The sequence below is a fragment of the Aquarana catesbeiana genome, linkage group LG01 (assembly GCF_042186555.1).
Source record: "Aquarana catesbeiana isolate 2022-GZ linkage group LG01, ASM4218655v1, whole genome shotgun sequence".
Classification (NCBI taxonomy): domain Eukaryota; kingdom Metazoa; phylum Chordata; class Amphibia; order Anura; family Ranidae; genus Aquarana; species Aquarana catesbeiana.
Window position 1 is genome coordinate 606,788,622 of NC_133324.1, and position 22,082 is coordinate 606,810,703.

General features: G+C 42.0%; 1 protein-coding gene across 7 annotated transcripts in view; it reads right to left on the reverse strand.

Annotated features, from left to right (window-relative positions):
- ARHGEF18 (Rho/Rac guanine nucleotide exchange factor 18) overlaps window positions 1-22,082 on the reverse strand; it is a 355,668-nt gene that overhangs the window by 288,088 nt on the left and 45,498 nt on the right. For 5 of the 7 annotated variants that reach the window (XM_073599247.1, XM_073599232.1, XM_073599238.1 and 2 more), the window contains exon 2: window positions 13,245-13,642. In XM_073599247.1, the coding sequence (XP_073455348.1) occupies window positions 13,245-13,642 (398 nt within the window). The other 2 variants (XM_073599265.1, XM_073599273.1) reach the window with 2 other exon arrangements.

Below are 22,082 nucleotides of genomic sequence, written 5' to 3' on the forward strand. Positions count from 1 at the left end.
CTAGCCAGGAGCTTTTTGCATGGCGCTTCGGCTGACCAATTTTTCAGCCAAAGGATTCTACGCATATGTACCATCCCAAGCGTAAGGCGTGAGGCCTGGAAAATAGAATCTCTCATAGCGTCTATTGCAAAACATAAAGCCCCTGGTAGCTCGGCTAAATCCTGGGCCTGCTGATCAGGAATAACCTTGAGCACCTGTTTAAACTGGTCTCTCAAGGATTGACATACACCAATTGCTGCCAGCGCAAGCTGAGTCACTGAACCTGCCAGAGAAAAAGTGTTTTTTAATAGGAATTCCAACTTCTTATCCGTTGGATCCCTAAGCATTTGAGCATTGTCTACTGGACAGGTCAAACTTTTATTCACAGAGGATATAGCAGCGTCAATTGCTGGTATCTCCCACTTCTTAGTGAATTTTTCCTCCATAGGATAAAGTGTTGAAAACTTTTTAGGAGGAAAAAAATGCTTAGCTGGGTGACCCCACTCAGAATACATAAGTTTTTCCAGCAATGAATGGACAGGAAAGGTATGCACAGCTTGAGGAGCCCAAGGATCCCACCACGCCCCCCTCCTCCTCTTTTAAAAAAAAAGCGTTTTTCCCACACGAGCACGGGCCTCTGATCCGACGGGATTGGCGTGTGTGTGAGTGTGGTGGGGGGGCGGTGAGGAGGAGAGCTGACAAAACCACCGCGCAGAGGCGGTGGGGAATGAAGCGGCATCCGCCGATCGCGCTGCCTACCAGTGCCCATCAGTGCCACCCATCAGTGCCCATCAGTTCCACCTATTAGTGCCATCTATCAGTGCTGCCTATCAGGGCCCACCATCAGTGCTTATCAGTGCCACCTATCAGTGCCCATTAGTGCCGCCTTATCAGTGCCCATCAGTGCCGCCTATCAGTGCAGCCTATCACTGCCCATCAGTGCAGCCTCATCAACGGACATCAATGAAGGACAAAAATTACCTGTTTTCAAAACTTTATAACAAACTATGAAAGTTTTTTTTTTTCAAGATTTTCGGTCTTTTTTCGTTTTTTTTTTTTTTTTTTTAGCAGAAAATAAAAAACCCAGCAGTGATTAAATACCACCAAAAGAAGGCTCTATTTGTGTGAAAAAAATGATAAAAATGTAATTTGGGTACAATGTTGCATGACCGCGCAATTGTCATTCAAATTGTGAGAGCGCTGAAACCTGAAAATTGGTCTGGGCAGGAAGGGGGTTTAAGTGCCCGATAGGCAAGTGGTTAAGAAAAGTTTGTAGGCCATGCAGGTGACTATTTATTCACAAATACAAGCTTTATAATGAACCCATGTTCTTGTTAAAATAAATAGGGAGGCTTTGCAAGCAAATAGCTGATATAATAAGCTCTCAGTAGCTACCTGATGTTTCACCTTCTGTTCTTTTATTTACTTAAGACCCTACTCAAATGAGCAATACAAATAGTGACTCTCTCAAAGTTATTTGCATGAGCATGGACACACCACTAAAAATGCATTAAAACGTGCAGTGCGCATTTGGGTGCCATTCATTGAAAATGGCACCACACAAACACTATAGAAACTGCTTTTTTTATCCTTTGAAATACATTTGCACCCAAATATGGAACTTCCACTTATCGTGTCCCCCCCGTGTCACATTTGGCACCTTTCAGGGGGGAGCAGATACCTGTCTAATCCAGGTATTTGCTCTCACTTCCGGTGATAGATCATCGCAGAATCTGCGGCAATCTGCGCCACTTCTGGCCCCTCCTCCGTCCTGTCCCCCCCGCTGTCTTCTGGGAGACACACAGGTCCCAGAAGACAGCAGGGATCAGTCAGGATGCGCAGCGCGACTCGCGCATGCGCAGTAGGGAACCAGGCTGTGAAGCCGCAAAGCTTCACTTCCTGATTCCCTTACTGAAGATGGCAGGGCCTGCACCCAGGAGCCGAGGGATGGGTCGGCTTCTGGTGAGGACATTGCGGGCGCCCAGGACAGGTAAGTGTATATGTTTAAAAGTCAGCAGCTGCAGTATTTGTAGCTGCTGACTTTTATTTTTTTATTTTTTTGGTGGAACTCCGCTGTAAAGTGATTGTAAATGATCACCTTGTAAAATAGCCCATTCAGTTTAAAATAGAAATTAAAAGGAAAACATTTGTGTATAGATATGAAAAACATTATAAACACCTATTTCCCCTTTCTTATAAGTGATTACTTTTCCTCAGCTGCATAAGAGCTGGGGGGAGCAAAAACAGCAGCAAACTGAGCCTCCCAGGTGAACGGCTGTCAGGGCAAGTCTGATCATTGGAGGAGAACAAGCATAGCTAGAGAACTGACCACAATGTGTTCTCCTGCTTAGAGTGGTCAATTTTTAGTAGGAAAGCAGAGGGACTGGCAGGAACACCAGGGATTTCACACAAAGGAAGCAATACAAAGAGAACAGGATAATTTTTCATAAAAGGACATAGTACAACAGGCACAGATCAGGAATATGGAATGTTGGGGTAACAAACGCTTTATGTCCTAAAGAATGTATTTGCCTTATGCCCTAGTATATTTGTGCATTTTTGTACTGTTGTACTGTACTTTTTTCTTGAAAAACAATACAAATTATTGGAAAAGAAACTGGTGTTTTGTCACATGTCAAAATGCCAGAAAAATGCACCTTGTGGTCTCAAAAAAGGGTACAGCAACCACTGTGATGGTTTTTGGAGCGTAGGGCAGCTGATTCAAAACGTATGGTGTCGCTCCAAAAGTGAGTTACAAAAACGTGAAAAGAGACGTGAAAAATGGGATGCAGGAGTGTTGCTCAGATATGAACGGAGCCTATATTTGCTGTTTATGAATGCTAGGCAAAAATCTCTTATTTATTACTTTTGTTTCTTGGCAAGTTGGAAATTTTAGGCCTGTATGCAATAAGCTTAAAGTGTTACTAACCCCACAACAGTAAAACTAGCCTGCATATGTAGTAAAGCATGCTTGTTACATTCACTGTGGAATCTAAGGGGTTAATCCTCTGCATTGTGTAAACAAGCAGTTTGAGCCTGTCTTTTCTGATCCTCCCCTTCTTTTACTATTCCCAATCTATCTGGCAATAGTACAGAGCCCTAGGAGGTCACTTTGCACGTGCTCTGTTTGGTGTGTATTGCTAGAGAGTTTTTTGTTTTTTTGGGGAGGGTGCATGTGATCAGCACAGGGCCAATCAGCACTGTCCAGAGGGTCATGGGACATGCAGCCTCACAGGACAGTCAGAGTAGAATGAAAACGCCTCCTACAAGCTTTAACCACATGCCGACCGGGCCATAACTGAAAGACGGCTACAGTGCGGTCGGCTTATTCTGGGTGGGCGTCCATGGACGTCCTCGCAGAATCACGCTCCCGCGCGCACCCAGGAAAATCCGTGACCGCCGGGTCCCCCGGATCACGGTAAACAGCCGCTGACAGCAGCCGTTTACCACGTGATCGCTCCGTCAAATGACGGAGCGATCACTTGTAAACAAACCGGCGTCATGTCATGACGCCAGTTCCTCCCTCCCCTCTCTGTACCGATCATTACAGTGTGAGAGGAGAGGGGGAGAGATGGTTTGCAGCGCTGTGGACACTACAGATCCAGCCCACAGCGCTGCTCAGTGCCCATATGCTAGTACTGCCATACTATGCAATACTATGCAATACTATGCAATACTCTGCCAATACTATGCAATACTATGCAATACTCTGCCAATACTATGCAATACTCTGCCAATACTATGCAATACTCTGTCAATACTCTGCCAATAAACGCCAATACTCTGCAATAAATTTTAACAAAAACAAAGAATTTTTTTTTTTACCAAATTTTCAGTCTTTTTTGATTTATAGCGCAAAAAATAAAAAACCCAGCGGTGATTAAATACTACCAAAAGAAATCTCTATTTGTGTAAAAAAAAGAACAAACATTTCATATAGGTGCAGTGTTGCATGACTGAGTAATTGTCATTCAAAGTGCGAGAGCACCGAAAGCTGAAAATTGGTCTGGTTAGGAAGGGGGGTTTAAGTGCTCAGTGGGTAAGTGGTTAATCAGTGTTCAACTGGACTCTGATAGAAGACACAAGAATGCTAAATACTGCTGATGAGAAAAGGTAATTAGAAGTTTAATTAAAATTTTTTAAATTTAAAAAAAAAATTTTTTTTTTTTAATTTTTATTTACTAAAATAATTGCATTTCCATGTTCTGTGTATTACGGGAGACCAGACATAGTGAATGCAGCGTCCTGGGATTAGTATATAGGCAAATGGGAATGCACTTATGGAGGAACTCTGAATGATCTCAGGGGCGTCTCAAACTGATTTCCAATGCAAGCTGAATGCACCTAAATGCAGGAGGCATTTTGCCCATTGACACAATTTCTAAACATGTTGCTGCTGCAAGTATACACGTAGTATGCCTTATTCTTGTGCTGCTTCTTATGTCTTCCACGGGCTTACACTATGACATCTAAACTATTCTGCTTCTGCTGCTAAGACCCGTCTAATTTCTGTCTTTCTTCAGGGCCCATTGCTTAGAATATACCGTAGCTCAAGGGTTTGAATATGACAAGGCTACATCTGGATAAAGCAGAAGCACACCTTAAAAGGAGGGGACTGATAAAAATAGCCTGGATCAATAGAGGATAGTGTCAAAATACATACTCTTCTGATAGAAATCCAACCACTGGGATACATCCTAACTAAAGTTCTAAAACACTTCCACATATGGATACAAAAAAAGAACTACAATGTATTGCACCATTCCTGTAGAACCAAAACACATTACAACTAAGAAAAACAATAAAAAGGTCACATAGGAAGCAATAAAGCATTTAATAAATTAGTATATTTATCCAAAGCAAGTTTGTCGGTTGTAAATAAAAATCACACATCAAAAATAATATGACCAAATGGAAAATGTGGTACTGTCTGTATTATCTGTATAAAATTCCTGTAGTAGTGAGTGACACAGCAGCTGACGGGTGAAACCATAGCACACAGCATGGGACATGCTGTCTGACACATCCAGTAGTGTCAGATATCAGCAGTACCCATAGGTCTGACAATAAACAACCTGTCAGGCAGGTATGAGTTTATTTTATTGTTTTACAGGGAGCATTTGTTCCAATTTTCTTATCCTGGCAACAGGATTTATGGTGCAGGGCAACTGGTACCAAAATGCTTTCCAACACTGTGCATTACACCATGTAACTTGAAAATTAGCTTCATAAATCATTTTTTTTTTTAAGGAAACAATATAATGAACTAATATTTTTTAAGATTAGTAAATACATAATCATCAGTGGCGGCCCGTAAAGCAGGTCGCCGGATGCATGGATTTTTTTTTTTAAGCACTTGATTAGAGCCAGAGGCTCTAATAGGCTTCAAAAAAGGGTGGGCTCGGGGCGCAGTGCACTGTGCCCCGAGTCCACCCAGTTGTGTGACAAAAGCGAAGTAATATTCGCTATTGTCTTGAGTCTCCTCCCAGCCAATCAGGAGGCAGGTCCTGAGATCTGTCACCCTATTGGCTGAAAGGAGAAGCAATCCTATTGGTCTAGGAGGGGGAGGGAGGAGGCACACGGTGAAGCACCCCCCCTCCCCCCCCCAAAAAAAACATATATAGCTGTTAAAATATAGATTATTGAAAGAGTATAGATGATGGGATTTTTGAGCTGTCAATATGTCAATAAATCACACAATAACTCTTATGCTGCGTACACACAATCTGATTTTCCAATGGGAAATGTTGGATGTGAGCTTGTTGGTGGTAAGTCTGACCGTGTGTATGCTCCATCCGACATTTGTTGTCGGACTTTCTGCCAACAAATGTTGGCTAGCAGGTTCTCAAATTTTCCGCCAACAAATGTTTGTTGTCGGACTTTCCAATCGTGTGTTCACAAGTCTGTCGCACAAAAGTCCACGCATACTCGGAATAAAGTACGAGTCGGAGATATAACTAGCGTTCGTAATGGAGATATCACGTACGTCTTGTAGGTCACTACGTTCGTAATTGTTGGGCAACATTTGTGTGACCGTGTTTATGCAAGACAAATTGGAGCCAACATGCTTCGAACAAAAATCCACGGTTTTGTTGTCGGAAAGACCGATCGTGTGTACGGGGCATAAGAAGAAGCAGAGTTCATCTGTGAAACACATAGTAATAAATGCCAACATGTTACCACTGAATCACTGTAATGTAATTTGTTCTGCTCATAGATTAGATTGTAAAGCAGTCCTGTGTAGATGGGAATAGGCAAGTGGATAGAAATATGATATATAATCTGACATTCTGTATGTCTGCTATACAAAATATCAAGAGAATATTTATGAATTTTACTGATAACAAATTGTGTGTAAAGTTCTGAAAAAAGTGATGTTCTTGTAATACTGTGCAAGCCACCTTTGTTCTCCGGGGACCTGTCCGGAAGATTATGCCAGTCTCCCTGCATTACTGGATTCTGGCACCTGGACATGTGTGTGTGCAGAGTTCTGCACATAGAATCATGTACGGCCAGGCATGTGTATTGTGGTGGGTGTGCATGCACACTCAATATTCACAGTGGAGCTAAGCAGGCTATTTAAAGTGGTTGTAAACCTCAGACATGAAATCTGGAAAAAGCACATACAGTATTTTTATAGTGTTTACTTTATCTCTCCAAAGCACTGTGTAATTTCTCTCTGCTCTTTAGTTCCTCTGTTCTCAGCACGAGTCACTTCTGACAAGCTTTCCTGACACCAAGAGTTAAAAAGGTGACAGGATAGAGATCTCCCCACACAAGCTGTGAGTAACAGCCTCAGGTCTGTTTCTGTGTGCTGTTTGTCCCTTCCCTCCAGTTAGCACTCTGAGCTTTTGTACAGTGTGTAACTTCAGTTTCCCACCTCCTGCTTTGTAAGTCTGTGAAAAAATCCTTTTCATCTCCGAGTTTTACAAGGACATACAGGACAACCGGCTGCAAATAAACAGGTAAAACTTATGTGGGAGGATTTATTTTATCTCTGTGTATCACCTGAGGATAGTCACTTTACTGGGTATAGGTAAGGGTTTACATCTACTTTAAAGCTGATTCCTGATATATTATTTCGAGAACTCATATGGAAACGTAGAAATGCCAGGATCTGTTTGAGTGTTCTACAGCTTCCTAAGGATGGCGGTGGGCTCACGGTTCCCAATGCCAAATTATATTTTTTAGCATGTCAGATGCAACAATTGTAGCACCCTATACCAATAGGTAGGTGCTAGTAATAGTTTTTTTTAACTAGGGACAGTCAGCACAGCTAAATTTAGGCAGGCCTATGCTGCAAGCTCGGCCTGTCTGTTTTGATCTGGGGGCAGGGAGTGGCCAGAGTAGCAGTGGGTGTGGCCATCTGTGCTCTAGTTCTGGGGGTGCCTCCCCTGCTTCCAGGGAGAATATTCTGGAAGAGGGGCTGGGCCTGGAACTGGAGTGGCAGGCAGCTCATGTGGGAGCCCTGACTAATTCACAATTGGTATTGGCAGGGGGCGGGCCTCCTATATAAGCTGAGGTGATATGCCACTGGGGGGGAGACGTCGGCTGAGTGAAATGAGGAATGGAATACTAGGCAGCAGCAGGAGGGCACCCCCATCCGATTGCAGGAGGAGGCCCAGGAAGAGCTCCTGGAACAGAGGGGCAGGTGAAGCTGTCGGAACGTATGGTCTGGTCATGTTACTCATCAAGGACTCAGGGCAGTGGAAGGTCGGTGAGTGTTACCACAGTGGAGGGCTGGATGTGCCAAGAAGTCTGTGAAGGAACTGTGCTTCTACACGGTCATTAGCAAAGTCTTTATCAGTCACACGATGAATGATAAGGAGTCCTGGATCAGAGAAGAGACTGTGGGGATTTGTGTCAAGTCGATGTGGCCTGAGGACACAGGATTTGCAAGCTATCTGGGTGCAGTAGTCCACCACTTAAAGACATGCTTTTAAACTACTAGGCCTCCGGGAGAGGGGCTGCAGGCCTCAGGCCTAGTAGCAGCGAGCAACCAGAGTGGATCCTTATTTCTCAAAAGAAGAAGATGTGACATGACTTTAACTCAGTAACATTAGGTTTGTGCAGGAGGAAACATGTCTGTGCAGGAGGAAACAAGTTTGTGCAGGAGGAAACAAGTTTGTACAGGAGGTGAAAGAGTTCTAAGACCATCATTTTTACACGGTCAAAAGTGATGTCTTCATCCTTCACTCGGTGATGGATGGAGAATTCTTAGAAGAAATAGCCTGTGGAGGATAGCAGAGGAGGAGCAACAGACTGCATGGAGATTCAGGAGGAGATTCATACTCAGTATAAATGCACATCCAATCTTCTGGCTCTAACCATGTGCTGTTGTGCTTAAATCTTAAAATATGATGGCTAATATAGATTATATGGGCATCCCATATCCCTATTTCCTATCCAAGTTGTACCCCCCAATAAAACAACAAAAACAAAACCAGAAAAAGACCGCTCATTGTCTCTGAAAGTGATGTATGAAGTCTGGCAGCGGGGTGAATTGGTGGATTGTTTGTTACTAGTGGCAACTACACCGCTACAAATTATCAGGGTGGGTGGAAATTGACTCTCATGATCCAATCTAGAGAGTTCTCTCTTCTTTGTCTAGAGACTCTCTTATTTCCTTGTTGGAGCCAGGTCATTTTCGGATGCACCACTGCTCCCCGAAGTTCATGCTGATTCATAAAGTTTGGGAGGCTGTGTGTACCATTATTGCTCATACAGGCTACACACAGTATATGCCTATTTGGAATAACCCTAATCTCACAGAAGTGAACAAACTTCTGTGAGATTCACAGGCTTTGAACACTGGAAACAATCTGGTCTTGTATTCCTTCACCAATTGTATAATAGATGAACTTAATGTCCTTTGACCATAATGTATAGCAGCACCACCTGTGTAATACAGTCTTCTTCCACTGCCTACAACTTTGCCACACACTGCAGTCTCAGATTCTGTTAGAACCCATACATTTTAATTCTTCTACCATTCTCTCTAGGGTGGTGCCCCCTTCTAATTCCAAATAGTGAATTATATGAAGCATTATTGATGGAAGCCAGCTTTAAAATAAAATATTAATTGCAGGCAAAATGGAGTCAAGATATAGGTGACTTCGACGAGGACCAGTGGACAGAGGAACCTGTTCCAGAAGTTTTGTTTTCTCCTTCCCAAAAGCTGGTTCAGCTTTTCATACTACATAGAGTGAGTTAAATCCCTGAAAAATTGTTTTCCTGGGGCCATAATCCCTCAGCCAACTGCTGTATTGTAAATATGAGCATTTTAAACCACATGCTTTGGAACTGTCCTAAACTATTCCAATATTGGGAAGGCACATTTTGAATTTTATCAGAACTTTGTTAGATTCAATTGACCCCTGATCCTAAGCTCACAATTTTGGGCATACTCCTGGAAGACTGGTCATCTTCTGCACAAAAAATTCTGATCACCTAACCCGCCAACCAGAGCCCAATGGTGCGCAGCAGTAAATGCTGTGCTGGATAGAGAGCAGCTTACCAATAAACATTGGGGTTGTCTGAATACATTTAATAAGATCTTCCCCCCCTTGGCTGTCTGCCCCATGTTTAGACTCCTCTACTGCTGGTTCCTTACCTGACTCAACCAATGGTGCTGCTGCTCTGTGATGGGCCTAGTGCTTTATGCCTGCTAGTTTGGTTCAGACAATGTTTTTATACTTGTACTTCTACCTAACCTGAATATATATTAAAGCGGAGTTCCCCCAAAAAGTGAAAGTTCCGCTTCAAGCACTCCACTGTCCATGACCTACAATTCTGGAGAGGGGTGTTCTCTAATAAGAAGTGAAGACTGACTCTTTCACTTCCCATTATCAACCCGGTTTATTACTCGACCTGCCTATGTCTTTTTGTCTGCTCTCCTGCTGCTGCATCAACTCCAGCTTGTTTCATTGACTATAATTTCTATCTTAAGTTATTGACTCAGCCTTTTCCTGACTCTGAGTTTTTGCCTGTTGTTGTGGTACCACCTTGCTGATCCATTGCTGACCTGGATTTCTTTCTGAGCTCATTTCATCCAGCACTCCTGGCCCCTCCCCCCTGACGAGTGCCCCTTGAGCAAGCAGCTTGCTGTGGGGGCAGGCTTGCTTATAAACCGCTGCTCTGCATGTTCATTCACACACAGAGCCACGGCTTGGCCCTGCCCCCTCTCTCTTCTCATTGGTTCACTGGCTCTGATTGACAGCAGTGGAAGTCAACGGCTCCCGCTACTGCCTCTGCCAATGGTGAGTAAGAGTCGAGGCTCTCGTTCACATCGCTGGATTGCTATGGGGCTCAGGTAGCTATAAGCGTGGGGGTGGGGGGGCTGCTGAACACATAAGGTTTTATACTTTCATGCATAGAATGCATGAAGGTAAAAAAACATTGAGCCTTTACAACCACTTTAAGTTCCAATGACACCAACATCACCCACTGACACTCATGCCACGCCTGCATCCCCACATTACCTGTTCTCTTACCCATGGGTGTTTAGACTGGAGCAGTAATCCTCATCAGCTTTGTCTCCTTATCCAAGTTTGTGACAGCACCTTTGCCAGACAGCACAGCCAGGCCCTTGACCTCCATTTCGACAGAAGAGCAGGATAGTCTCTCAAAGAAATGTCAATACACAGACATCTGCTAAAATCTGATCCTTTACTAATATTAAGCAACAAGAAGTGGCTTATTAAAAAGAGTGATGATGGCCTTACCATCATTAATAACAAAGTACAATACAATACAATATACAGAGCATACAGCTTTATCATAAGTTTGCAATACATATACTGTACCGGCCCAGTCTCCTCTCTACTCCCCCTTGAATGGATCTATCCTGTGGGGCTGACACAGTTACCATATGCTCAAATACCTGGATACAGTGCTTTTGCTAAATGTATATACTTATATTAAATTGATGTTAATTTATTGGCATTATTTATCATTATTACTATTTTTGGGTGTCCTTTATGACCAGTTCCATCAATTGTTTATGTGCTTTATGAGATCTTTCACGTTTGTACTTTTACTTCTTTTTAGAGAACACCCCTCTCCAGAAGAAGGATTAGGCGAAAAAAACATTGAGATAAGGAACTCATCCACTGCACAAATTGTGATTACCAGATCTCTGTATGCAATAAATATATTTTAAAGCTTGGATGGTATTAGAGTCATTGTAGACCCTGGAGTTGAATTTGTCATATCATTATGCTGTGGATGGGTCCTTAAGCGTTATGTTCAGAGGGACTGTTTGTTCTGTACATTCTTTTTAATGATGGTGAGGCTATTATCACCTTTTTAATGAGCCACTTCTTGGATTTTTAGCAGATGCGTGTGTAGTGACATTTCTTTGAGAGACTGTTAACCTTAAAAATCCCACAAACTTTTGTTCTTCTCCTAAGTTTTGATGAGGTATTATTTGTTTGCTACTGTTTTTGGGATATGGTGGTAAGTAAAACATTACATCCCTGGCTACAAAATGAACAATGAAAGCAAAACGGAATGTTTGCTCATCGCTCATTTATGCTGCAAAAGACTCTGATTAGCTCCTAGTGCGTTCCCTTTCCCAATCTGAGCGCTGCATATTTTATATGTGCCTAGACTTCAGCTTTAACATAAGGAGGAATGAGACTTGTGCTCCATTAGTAGAAAATGTAAAATTAAGCTTGTGTCTTGGTCAGCCCTAAGCAAATGCCTTGTTTTCCCCTTTATTGTAACAGCCCTACACAGAATATTCAGCCATGTATGTACAGGGGTCGGAAAAAATTATGGAAACAAGTAGGGTAAAAGAACTAAAGCGTTACATACTATGGTCTTTGACCGCCTTTGGTATCCAAGACGGCCTGGATTCTCTGGAAATTTACAAATATAAGTCTTCAATGGTGGATAATGAATGAAAGATAGTATATAGGGCGCTCTGTGCAAGTTATCTCTCTAGTGGGCAGTGAAATCAGAATGGCGGTCAATGATGGGTTAGACATCAATAGACAGACAGCCTGGGATGCACTTCAGCAGCACTCTATATGAGAGAAGCAAACTCTGGTAGAAATATGAGAACAAAAGAAGGCACTTAGAAATAAACTAGTAAACAGGCTCATCAATATCCAATACAAGACATCCAAAAGGGGGGTCTTCCTGTGCGCAATCCTGTGTCCCACCACCGGAAGAGCCGCTGTGCTGTGGAAACCAGATGCTGCTCTTCCGCTACTCTGGACATTCCACTTCACACAGCTGGGCGGTGGTGGGACACAGGATTGGGCACAAGAAGAGCCCCCTGCTGGATGTCTTGTATTGTATATTGATGAGCCTATTTCCCAGTTGATTTCTAAGCGCTTCCTTTTGTTCTTATATTTCTACCAGATGGTGGACAATGGAATCTGATACCACTCTTCATGCAGGGTCACAATCCTGCACAATGTCCTTTTGTATCTTTTGGTCATTTGATCATGTTGACTGCGATTATGCTTATCAGACATTTTTCCCCAGAAACTGTATATACTGTTATAACCTTTGGTACTGTACCTCATGACATCGCAAATAAATTTTCAACTTCAGTCACACAGGCACCAGCTAAGTGGGCACCAACAATTTGCCCTCTTTGAAACTCAGTAAGCTCTGTCATGACTCCGTATTACTAGCAGCGTACGCAGTGAATTATGAAAGTGAGGCTTCCCACCTGTTAGCTAGCTGTTTCATCACACAGCGCAAGCAAAAGATTGTTACATCACTTCCGCTTTCAACTGACAGGTCAAATCGGAGCCTATTGCCGGCAATAGGAGCGTCCCAATATATGCGACGCCGACTTTGCGGCGCCACACAGATTTCCAAAAGTGGTTCCTGCACTACTTTTGGTGACTTCAGCGGTGATTTCAATAGACATCTGTCAATTAACCTGCACAGATGTCTTTCACGATGCCCCCAAAGTTGCATTTAAATGTGGCTTTGAAATCATGTGAGTTCAGATGAACTTGCACGATTTCAAAGCCATGTTCTGTGTGAACAAGGGCTCAATGTGAAACAAGTCATCACTTTCACATCTGCAAATCATGTAGTGTTTCCATAATTTTGTCCAACCCTTGTATGTATGTATGTGGAATATATAATGGTCAGAATGTAGCAGTATTCAAGTGTATAAAAATTACATTTAACTTAGTTTTTAGTTGTTTTAAACTCATCAGTGGTAAATAAACAATAAATACCTGGAGCTTTAATGTTTACTGCTACAGATTGATCAATCAAATTGTTAATCATCTTACCTGCGCACAGTATCTGTTGGTGATATTGCATCATCCCAGCTGTGTCTCCTCGAAGTTGACAATGACCTAACTAAGATAGGAATAGTTTCCATGGACACATCTTCCTGGCATCTATTGTCCTTGTATATTTGAGATTCTGATGGACTTCCAGCTTCGAAAGACATAGGGCAGAGGATTGGCTTGGTACAAGTAATCACAACCTCTCCATTATCAAAGCTAATGTTGGGTCCACCAGAAACACGGAAAGCATGGGTTTTCTGGTCAGTGTTCGTATCTTCCATCATTTCCAGATCTTTGTAGTACTCAGTTCCTTGAAGAGATGAGTCCAATGAAGGAAGATCTTCACTACTACTCATTGTATCACTACAGCAATTATCCAGGTCAATTGACTCATCATCCTAAAAAGATAAAAAACATCAACTCAGATTCCCAGATGCACAAGTCACAATAATTAAGAAAAAAAATGCGTCAATAAGATTAAGATTTTTAAGACATCTTTACAATGCGCCACTGAAGTTCAAACTAGAACAGATAAGACAAAGTGAAAAAATACACTGTGATAAAACTACAGTATGTACTGTGAACTGGTGGAAGATTCTGTCTATCTTTTAGAAATCTCCCAAAACAAAAGCAATAGGTGACTACAGGTAAAACAGACAATGAACTCTAGCTGATCCTGTATATTCCATTACAGCATAGTTTTTTTCCTTTTGGGATAAAGATTTTACATAAATTAATAAAAGCTGATCATTTTAAACACTCCTGCCAGTGTTAAATGGTCAGTCTCATCCATGTAACTGCAAAGAGCTTTTTTGTTGAAAAACAACATACTTACTGGCTGGATCACCAGATGAAAGTAGAAGAAATAAAGCCTTAAAAGGAAACTAATACAGCCATTACATCTAAGAATTGGTATTCTGCATTATAATAAATGTTTGCTTTTGGGTTTATAACTGCTTTGAAGGCAGTAAAGAATACATACTCAGCATACATAGATCATCTGCTTTCCAGTAATAAAAAAAGTTCCTTGACTTAGTTCTGTTTTCATTTGGCTGAATGACTATATTTCCTGTTTTCTTTTCATAATAAAAGTGAGTGTGAAAGAGGATCTTGTGATGGAGAGTGTGATGGTGATGAGGCAATATGGGCGAAGGTGCATATGGGTGTGCATGCTTTAAAGTTAATTATTGGAGTTTGTTACAGGCCCCCAGTGTTAATGAGGAGGTGGAGACTCAGCTGCTTGTACAGAGCATAGAAAAGGCTGCAAGGGCTGAAACATTGGTAATAATGGGAGATTTTTACTACCATGATATTGACAGGAGTAATAGTACTGCTGGAACAGTGGAAGGGCAGACTTTTATGAACCTATTTCAAGACAATGTTATGGTACTGTTTATAGAAGCCCCAACCAGAAATGATGCTCTGCCGGACCTCCTAATCTCAAACAATGAACAAGAACATTTTGGTAGCCGTGACCATAACATAATATAATTTTAGGCCTAGTTCAAAATGCACTGCTTTTGCAACCCGCAACAGGTGTCAATGCAATGCTAATGATACCCCAAGCACAGAAGCGCAGTGTGTTTGCCTGCACCGGATTGCATGGTACAGAAGTACTATGCAATCCAGTTGCAGTGCATTTTTTAAAGTATCGCATTTACTACTTTTGATGCAGTGCAGTGCAATTCCAGCTCATTCAAATGAATGGGCGAAAACACATTGTACTCAAATCACACAGGAATGTGAGCATGTTCCTGTGTGATTCCTGGTGTGAACCGGCCCTTAATGTAAACTTTAAACAACAAGCACATACTGGAAAGATATAAACAATTAATGTTATTAATTCCAAGGCCAAAGTTTTGGGATCCTGTCCCTAGCCTTTTTTGGTCCATCCGGGTGAGCAGGCTTCCTTGTATTAACATTGATTGTAACACATAGTACCCCTTGCAATTACTGTATATTTTGTATGCATTTTTTATGCATTGTTTCTTTTTTAATGTACTGTTTTCTTTTAGACCTCCTATCCTCCTGAAGAAGCGGTTTATACCGGAAAACCGGTAGAGGAACTTTGAGGAACTTTCTATACCCCACCTTAACAGAAACTTTATGGGGGAACCTGTTATTAGTTAGTTATATGTGGTGTACATTCATTTTAAAATACTTTTTTTATATTGTTATAGAATGAAAATTTGCATTTTATCATATCAATTTTGTCATTGTATCAGTACCGAGACAGTCCATTCAATTCATTTGGGTGTTTATGTGTATTGGTCAGCCTTGGCAACTGCCCTCACATCTCCACCTTCCCTATTCTTACATGTTAATTTGGATGATGGTACTCTTATACTGCATACTACTGAATATTATGTGAGGCCATGCTCAACATTTGATTATCTCCAAGACTTATGCCCCGTACACACGGTCAGACTTTGTTCGGACATTTCGACAACAGAATCCATGGATTTTTTTCCGACGGATGTTGGCTCAAACTTGTCTTGCATACACACGGTCACACAAAGTTGTCGGAAAATCCGATCATTCTGAATGTGGTGACGTAAAACACGTACGTCGGGACTATAAACGGGGCAGTGGCCAATAGCTTTCATCTCTTTATTTATTCTGAGCATGCGTGGCACTTTGTCCGTCGGATTTGTGTACACACGATCGGAATTTCCGATTTTGTTGTCGGAAAATTTTATATCCTGCTCTCAAACTTTGTGAGTCGGAAAATCCAATGGAAAATGTGTAATGGAGCCTACACACGGTCGGAAATGTCCATCAACAAGGTCCTATCACATATTTTCTGTCGGAAAATCCGACCGTGTGTACGGGGCATTAGAGTGAGAGAGAATATTGTTGTAGAAGAATACAAAACAGGAAATGGAATGTTTCAAATAGGCATGCAAAACATAATCCCATGGGCAATACGTTTTTCTTTTATCAATTTTTTTTTTCATTTTTATTATGCAGTTTAGAGATGACAAAGAAAAAAAAAAGATAAGAAAACAATAAAATGTGCAAGTGGCTGAGCCCACATATGGGTAACGCCCAGGAAAGACCAAAATTTAACAAGTTTGGTTCAAGGGCATTCAAATATAACAATGAAGGAACACTATCATCATTTGAAAGTGTAGTGCTACCCCCGCAGGAGCCTCTGTCCACTTCTTAGTCTTGCAGGTGCCTCCATAACAAGATGTGTGCTATGGGGATATCCATGCAGGCGCACTGCCGAGCCGGGTTGTGTGCATCCATAGACCCCTATAGTGCAGCTAGGCCTCGCCCCTGATTCCTCCTCACCATAATGCTTCATTGTGTTCTGGTATATTGCATAAAAATGCAGCATGTCTGCATTTTTAAGCAGCACCAATCAACATACCACATGTCTCAGCACTGCAGCATGTAACAATGCACTGCATTACATAGATTTAAATGAGATGTCATTACCTGACCTAACTGCCACTTCTTCTGGACAGCTTGGACTGTTAAATGAAACTGAAAAACAACAGACTTTCTGTCAGGATCAGCAGCTAATAAAACTATGTTACCGGGGACTCTGAAAACAAAGACTGTTGTGTTAATACCATTGATAATCAGCATCATATATGTCATTTTTATTTTGTCCACAGTTTCAATTTAAAATCTAACATTCATCAACGACACTATCCACTGTATTCTACATAACATTAATATTCTCAGATGATACCATAATTCTAATGGATATTATATTATAAAGCACAAAACAAGGTAACAAAAAATTTGAAAAAATATTAAAAATTTTAGTTAAGAAACAGAATGCAACATTAGTCTTATTGGTCATATATAAAAAGGGACATATCTGCCCATCTCTGTATGAGTCAACATAATAAACATTCACCAATGCTGAAAATGGCATTTAGTCTGCCAGGGTTGGCAACCATCTGTAAATTCATAAACAGTTTGTAAAATGCTGAGCCTACAGTAGCCCTGCCTCTCTGCTGCCTCCTCAGCCAATGGGAACATTCTGTACCCGCTCCCCAACCTGCCTTATTTGCCTTCACAACAGGAGGTGCCGGCAGCTGGAGAGGACAGGAGAGGAAGGAGTTGACAGCTTGCATTGTGGGAAGGACTTCAATCTACTTGGAGAAGGTAAGCTGGGCTGGACACATGCAGTGACCAGTCTAGTCAGTGGTTATCTTGGTGGCCACAAAGGCGTAGGAGAGAGGCTGTGCTCCATATAGCTGGGCTCTGTCTCTGAGGCTGTTAGATAAGGATGAGTTCTGGCATGTTCTCACAGCCCACGTGCAGAGCCCGCCAGGAAGTTGGCACTGTGCTGCGCTAATCACAGGCAGTGAGGCATTTCCCGATCTCTGCAGCCGCACATCGGGAAAATGCCTCGCTGCCTGTGATTAGCGCAGCACAGTGCTGACTTCCTGGCGGGCTCTGCAGGTGGGCTCTGCGAACACACCTGAGCTTGTCCTTACTGTTAGATACATTTTTTTGTGTGGAAACTGCTCTGCCTGCTTCTTCTGATGGAAGTACTTTGAGATCTCCCCCAATCTCTGCTACATCTCCCTACACAGTACCTGCTCACCAAAACAAAATCACAGCCTCCTCCACTTCTGTATGACCACCTCATGTGTCTGTGATCTGCTGGGCCATTACAAGTCCCAGCATGCCAGGAGATGGGGGAGGAAGCAGCAATGTGTTAGATCAGGCTGACTTTTAAATGAAAAGTTCTGGTGTGTGTGTAAACTGTAGCTAACCCACACCTCCTTTTTCCCATAGACTCCTATGATGTCCCACGGTTTTGGCATGATTTCAGAAAGCAGACCAAAGATGCAGCATGCAGGACTTTTGGTACACTTTCTGAAACCGCACCAAAACCGCAGGTCTATGGGAAAGCGCAGCTAGCCCACACAAAAAACGGGGGGTTAGCTACACTTTAACAAAAGTGCAGCGGGGCAGTATGAATTTTCCTAATTACGCATGCACAGTTCTGGAGCCAGCAGGATGGTGAATTGCCTTGCTAGGCCTCGGATCAGGCAGTGGGGCGGATCTGAGTGTGCGGCTGTGTGGTGACATCATGACACACATCAGGCGTGGCTTTTAATTCACATGCCCCACCGCCCAATCTGGGGCTGAGCACAGCAGTTCACCATTTGTCTAGCTCCAGAACTGCACATGCGCAGGTCAGAGCTAGATACAAGTGGATTTTTTTTTAAACCTTTTCCTGCCAGGCACCCACCACACCAAGGTGAAAAGGTGTAAGGTGTTGCTGTAAGGTGGCACTCTTGGGGCTCTCATGTAAGATGGGCACTCTGGGAACACTAATGTAAGATCGGATTCTGGGGGCTCTGGTGTAAGGGGGGACTCTGTGGACTCTGATGTATAGGGAGAATGCTGGGAAATTTGAGTAAGGGAAGTCTCTGATGTGAACGTGGAGCTCATCCTGACTGCTGTACTCCATATTTTGTTTTGTTTGTTACTTACTCCTGTTCATTGTCTCAACAGTTGCTGGTTTTAATTAAGTTCTTCTTTAATATGGGTGCATTAAGGCAAAATATCCTTTCTGTGTGCATAAACACATATGTAATAGAAACGTTAGTTGGAAAATAAAATGGCCCTTTGTCCTGAGGTTTATTTGTGTCTGTGAAACTCCAAGTTGTGACACAGTAATTAGTATTTTGTGGGTATAAGGACTGTGGTATATGTGTGCAGTGTATATAGCAGGCACAGATTCTGTTCAATCCTCCTTTAAGACCCTTCCACTGGCCATGCCGCAGAACATATTTTTCTGCTTTGTCCCAGGGTGCCCCACATCTCTAATAATCCTAGTCTTGCTCTCATTTTGTCATGCTGATTTAACTTTTTCATTGTAAAGCCAGGCAGATTACTTGATATGAGTACTGTTAAAGTTTTTTTTTAACAAGGTACTGTTAAAGTTTACATATTATTTGTACTGTTTAAAGGCTAAGTTCACCTTTAGGAACAATTTTTTATGCTATATCTTCCATGTTGCTAAGCACCCCATCCCTCACTTCCTGATCAATGCTCTTGTAGTCCATTGTCACTTCCTCCTGCTTTCTACCTGAAAGCCCATACAGAGAGGTATGGGCAGAAATCTGGAGAAAGTGTCTGCAAGAGCCTGACATTGCATCCAAGATTCACTAATCTACTTATCACAGGTGCATTGCTTTGCAGGCTCCTGTGGGAAAAAATAATTGCACATTTATTTTCCTGCAAAAATATGTGCATTTTTTTTTGTTCTTTCCTTAAAGGTGAATTTAGCTTTTAAATATCAGTTGTCTTAGCTTATAATAGGAGATGCTGTCATATTTTAGGTTGTCAGTAAAAAAAATGCCCCATCAGTAAATTTTGTCCATGTTTCATCAATAAAAACACATCTTCAGGGGTTGGCAACCCTGCAGTCTACATGGGAGATATGTCTGCTCGTGCTACAAATGATAGATGTTTCTTGCAAGCCAATGTCAATGCAACCCAGTCTAAGAACTTTGTGTTCTCATGATACTCCTTTTTTTTAATCAGATTATTTTTATTGAATGCTTTTTAACTTTTCAATACAGACATGCAAACTAATACAAAAATACAGGGTACAAAATTAAAAAGGAATTACATGGTACAGGCACAAATATTCATGAAGGGAGAAAATTATCAATGGGAGCAGATTGAGCAAGGTAGAAGGGAGAGAGAGAAAAAAAAAAAAAAAGACGGGGGGAATACAAATCATTAGGCTGAGGGTGAAGGGGACAAACAATTACTTTGCATCCACTAATGCCCTGTACACACATTGATCGGACATTCCGACAACAAAATCCATTAATTTTTTCCGACGTATGTTGGCTCAAACTTGTCTTGCATACACACGGTCACACAAAGTAATTGGAAAATCCGATAGTTCTGAACGCGGTGACGTAAAACACGTACGTCGGGACTATAAACGTGGCAGTAGCCAATAGCTTTCGTCTCTTAATTTATTCTGAGCATGCGTGGCACTTTGTGCGTCGGATTTGTGTACACACGATCGGAATTTCCGACAACGGATTTTGTTGTCGGAAAATTTTATAGCAAGCTCTCAAACTTTGTGTGTCGGAAATTCCGATGGAAAATGTGTGATGGAGCCCACACATGGTCGGAATTTCCAACAACAAGGTCCTATCACGCATTTTCCATCGGAAAATCTGACCGTGTGTACGGGGCATTACAATTACAATTGTGGGTATAATCTTTTCAGCATAGGATTGGTATCTCAACCCTTTGGCCTGCTTAAGTGTGTTAGATCACAATAGATATATTTATATAACAAGAGGATTAGACTCCAAGTTTCAACATGCTAGATAGGAGATTGTACTGTTTTGCCAAGTACCATTTTTATTTCCATTATAGTAGTTATCTCCCAGACGCATCTAAGTATCAAGTCCCAACACAGTATAAGTAGGATATTATCATAGCTGCCTATCTTGGATCATAGCCATTGGTGCCACTTTGTGTGTATTCAACTATTCTCATCACAGTTTTTCAAATTTATTGTGGCAACTACACTATTGGTAAGGTAACTTTTCCAGTCTAAGGCAGGTGTTGACTTCTTTAATCTGAGTTTCAAAAGTAGGGGGTAGGAGCAATAACCATTTTTTGCTAGAAGTTTCCTGGCTGGGAACAGGAGTTGGCCAATTGCTAATATTATATAATGATTTCATCTTGTATTTCTAAGTATCCAAAAATATGGGTTAAGGGGGCATTCTGAGTGTGTACATTGAAGAATTTTTTGTTAGGTCTTTTTACTGTCTTGCTGGTACTGAAATAGTTTGGGTCTCATGATACTTCTTAGGCCCCTTTCACACGGGCTGTCCAATCAGGTCTGCCTGTCAGGTTTTCAAGCGGACCTGATCTGACCCTCTAGTTACCCCTATGGAGCGGCGGATGCCAGCGGTGACATGTCTGCTGACATCCGCCACTATCCGATCTGATTCTGCCAAATTCAGACGAATGGTGTTCCTATTTTCCATTAGTATGGCGGATCGGATATGATGGGGTGAAATAGTACAGGCGGTCCGTTTTCACGCGATTTCCCCATGGAGGAGAGCGGGACTGTGTCTGCCTTCGATCTGCTTAGTGAGTGGAGAGAGACCTGTCATCCGCCTGCTCAGTGGTCTTCAACAGAGCGATCCCCCACTGAGCAAGCAGAGTCCATCAGGCGGAGGCGCCCATGTGAAAGGGGCCTTAGGTTTTTAAACATACCGTGTGCAAAATTTGCCACAGTCTCTTTAGAGTTTCTTGATGTGGCAAATGCATTAATGCATGAAGGTAAAAAACTTTCAACCTTTACAACCACTTAAAGTCCTGTCTCCTGTGTATAGGGATGGTCCCGATGTTCGAATCGAACATTAGTTCGACTCAAACATTGAGTGTTCGCCTGTTCGCCGAATAGCGAACAATTTGGGGTGTTCGCGGCAAATTCGAAAACTGCGGAACACCCTTTAAAAGTCTAAGGGAGAAATCAAAAGTGCTAATTTTAAAGGCTTATATGCATGGTATTGTCATAAAAAGTGTTTGGGGACCTGGGTCCTGCCCCAGGGGATATGTATCAATGCAAAAAAAAGTTTTAAAAACTGCAGTTTTTTCGGGAGCAGTGATTTTAATAATGCTTAAAGTGTATTAATGCTTAAACAATAAAAATGTAATATTTCTTTAAATTTCGTACCTGGGGGGTGTGTATAGTATGCCTGTAAAGTGGCACATGTTTCCCGTGTTTACAACAGTCCCAGAGCAAAATGACATTTCTAAAGGAAAAAAAGTCATTTAAAAGTACTCGCGGCTATAATGAATTGTCGGTCCCGACTC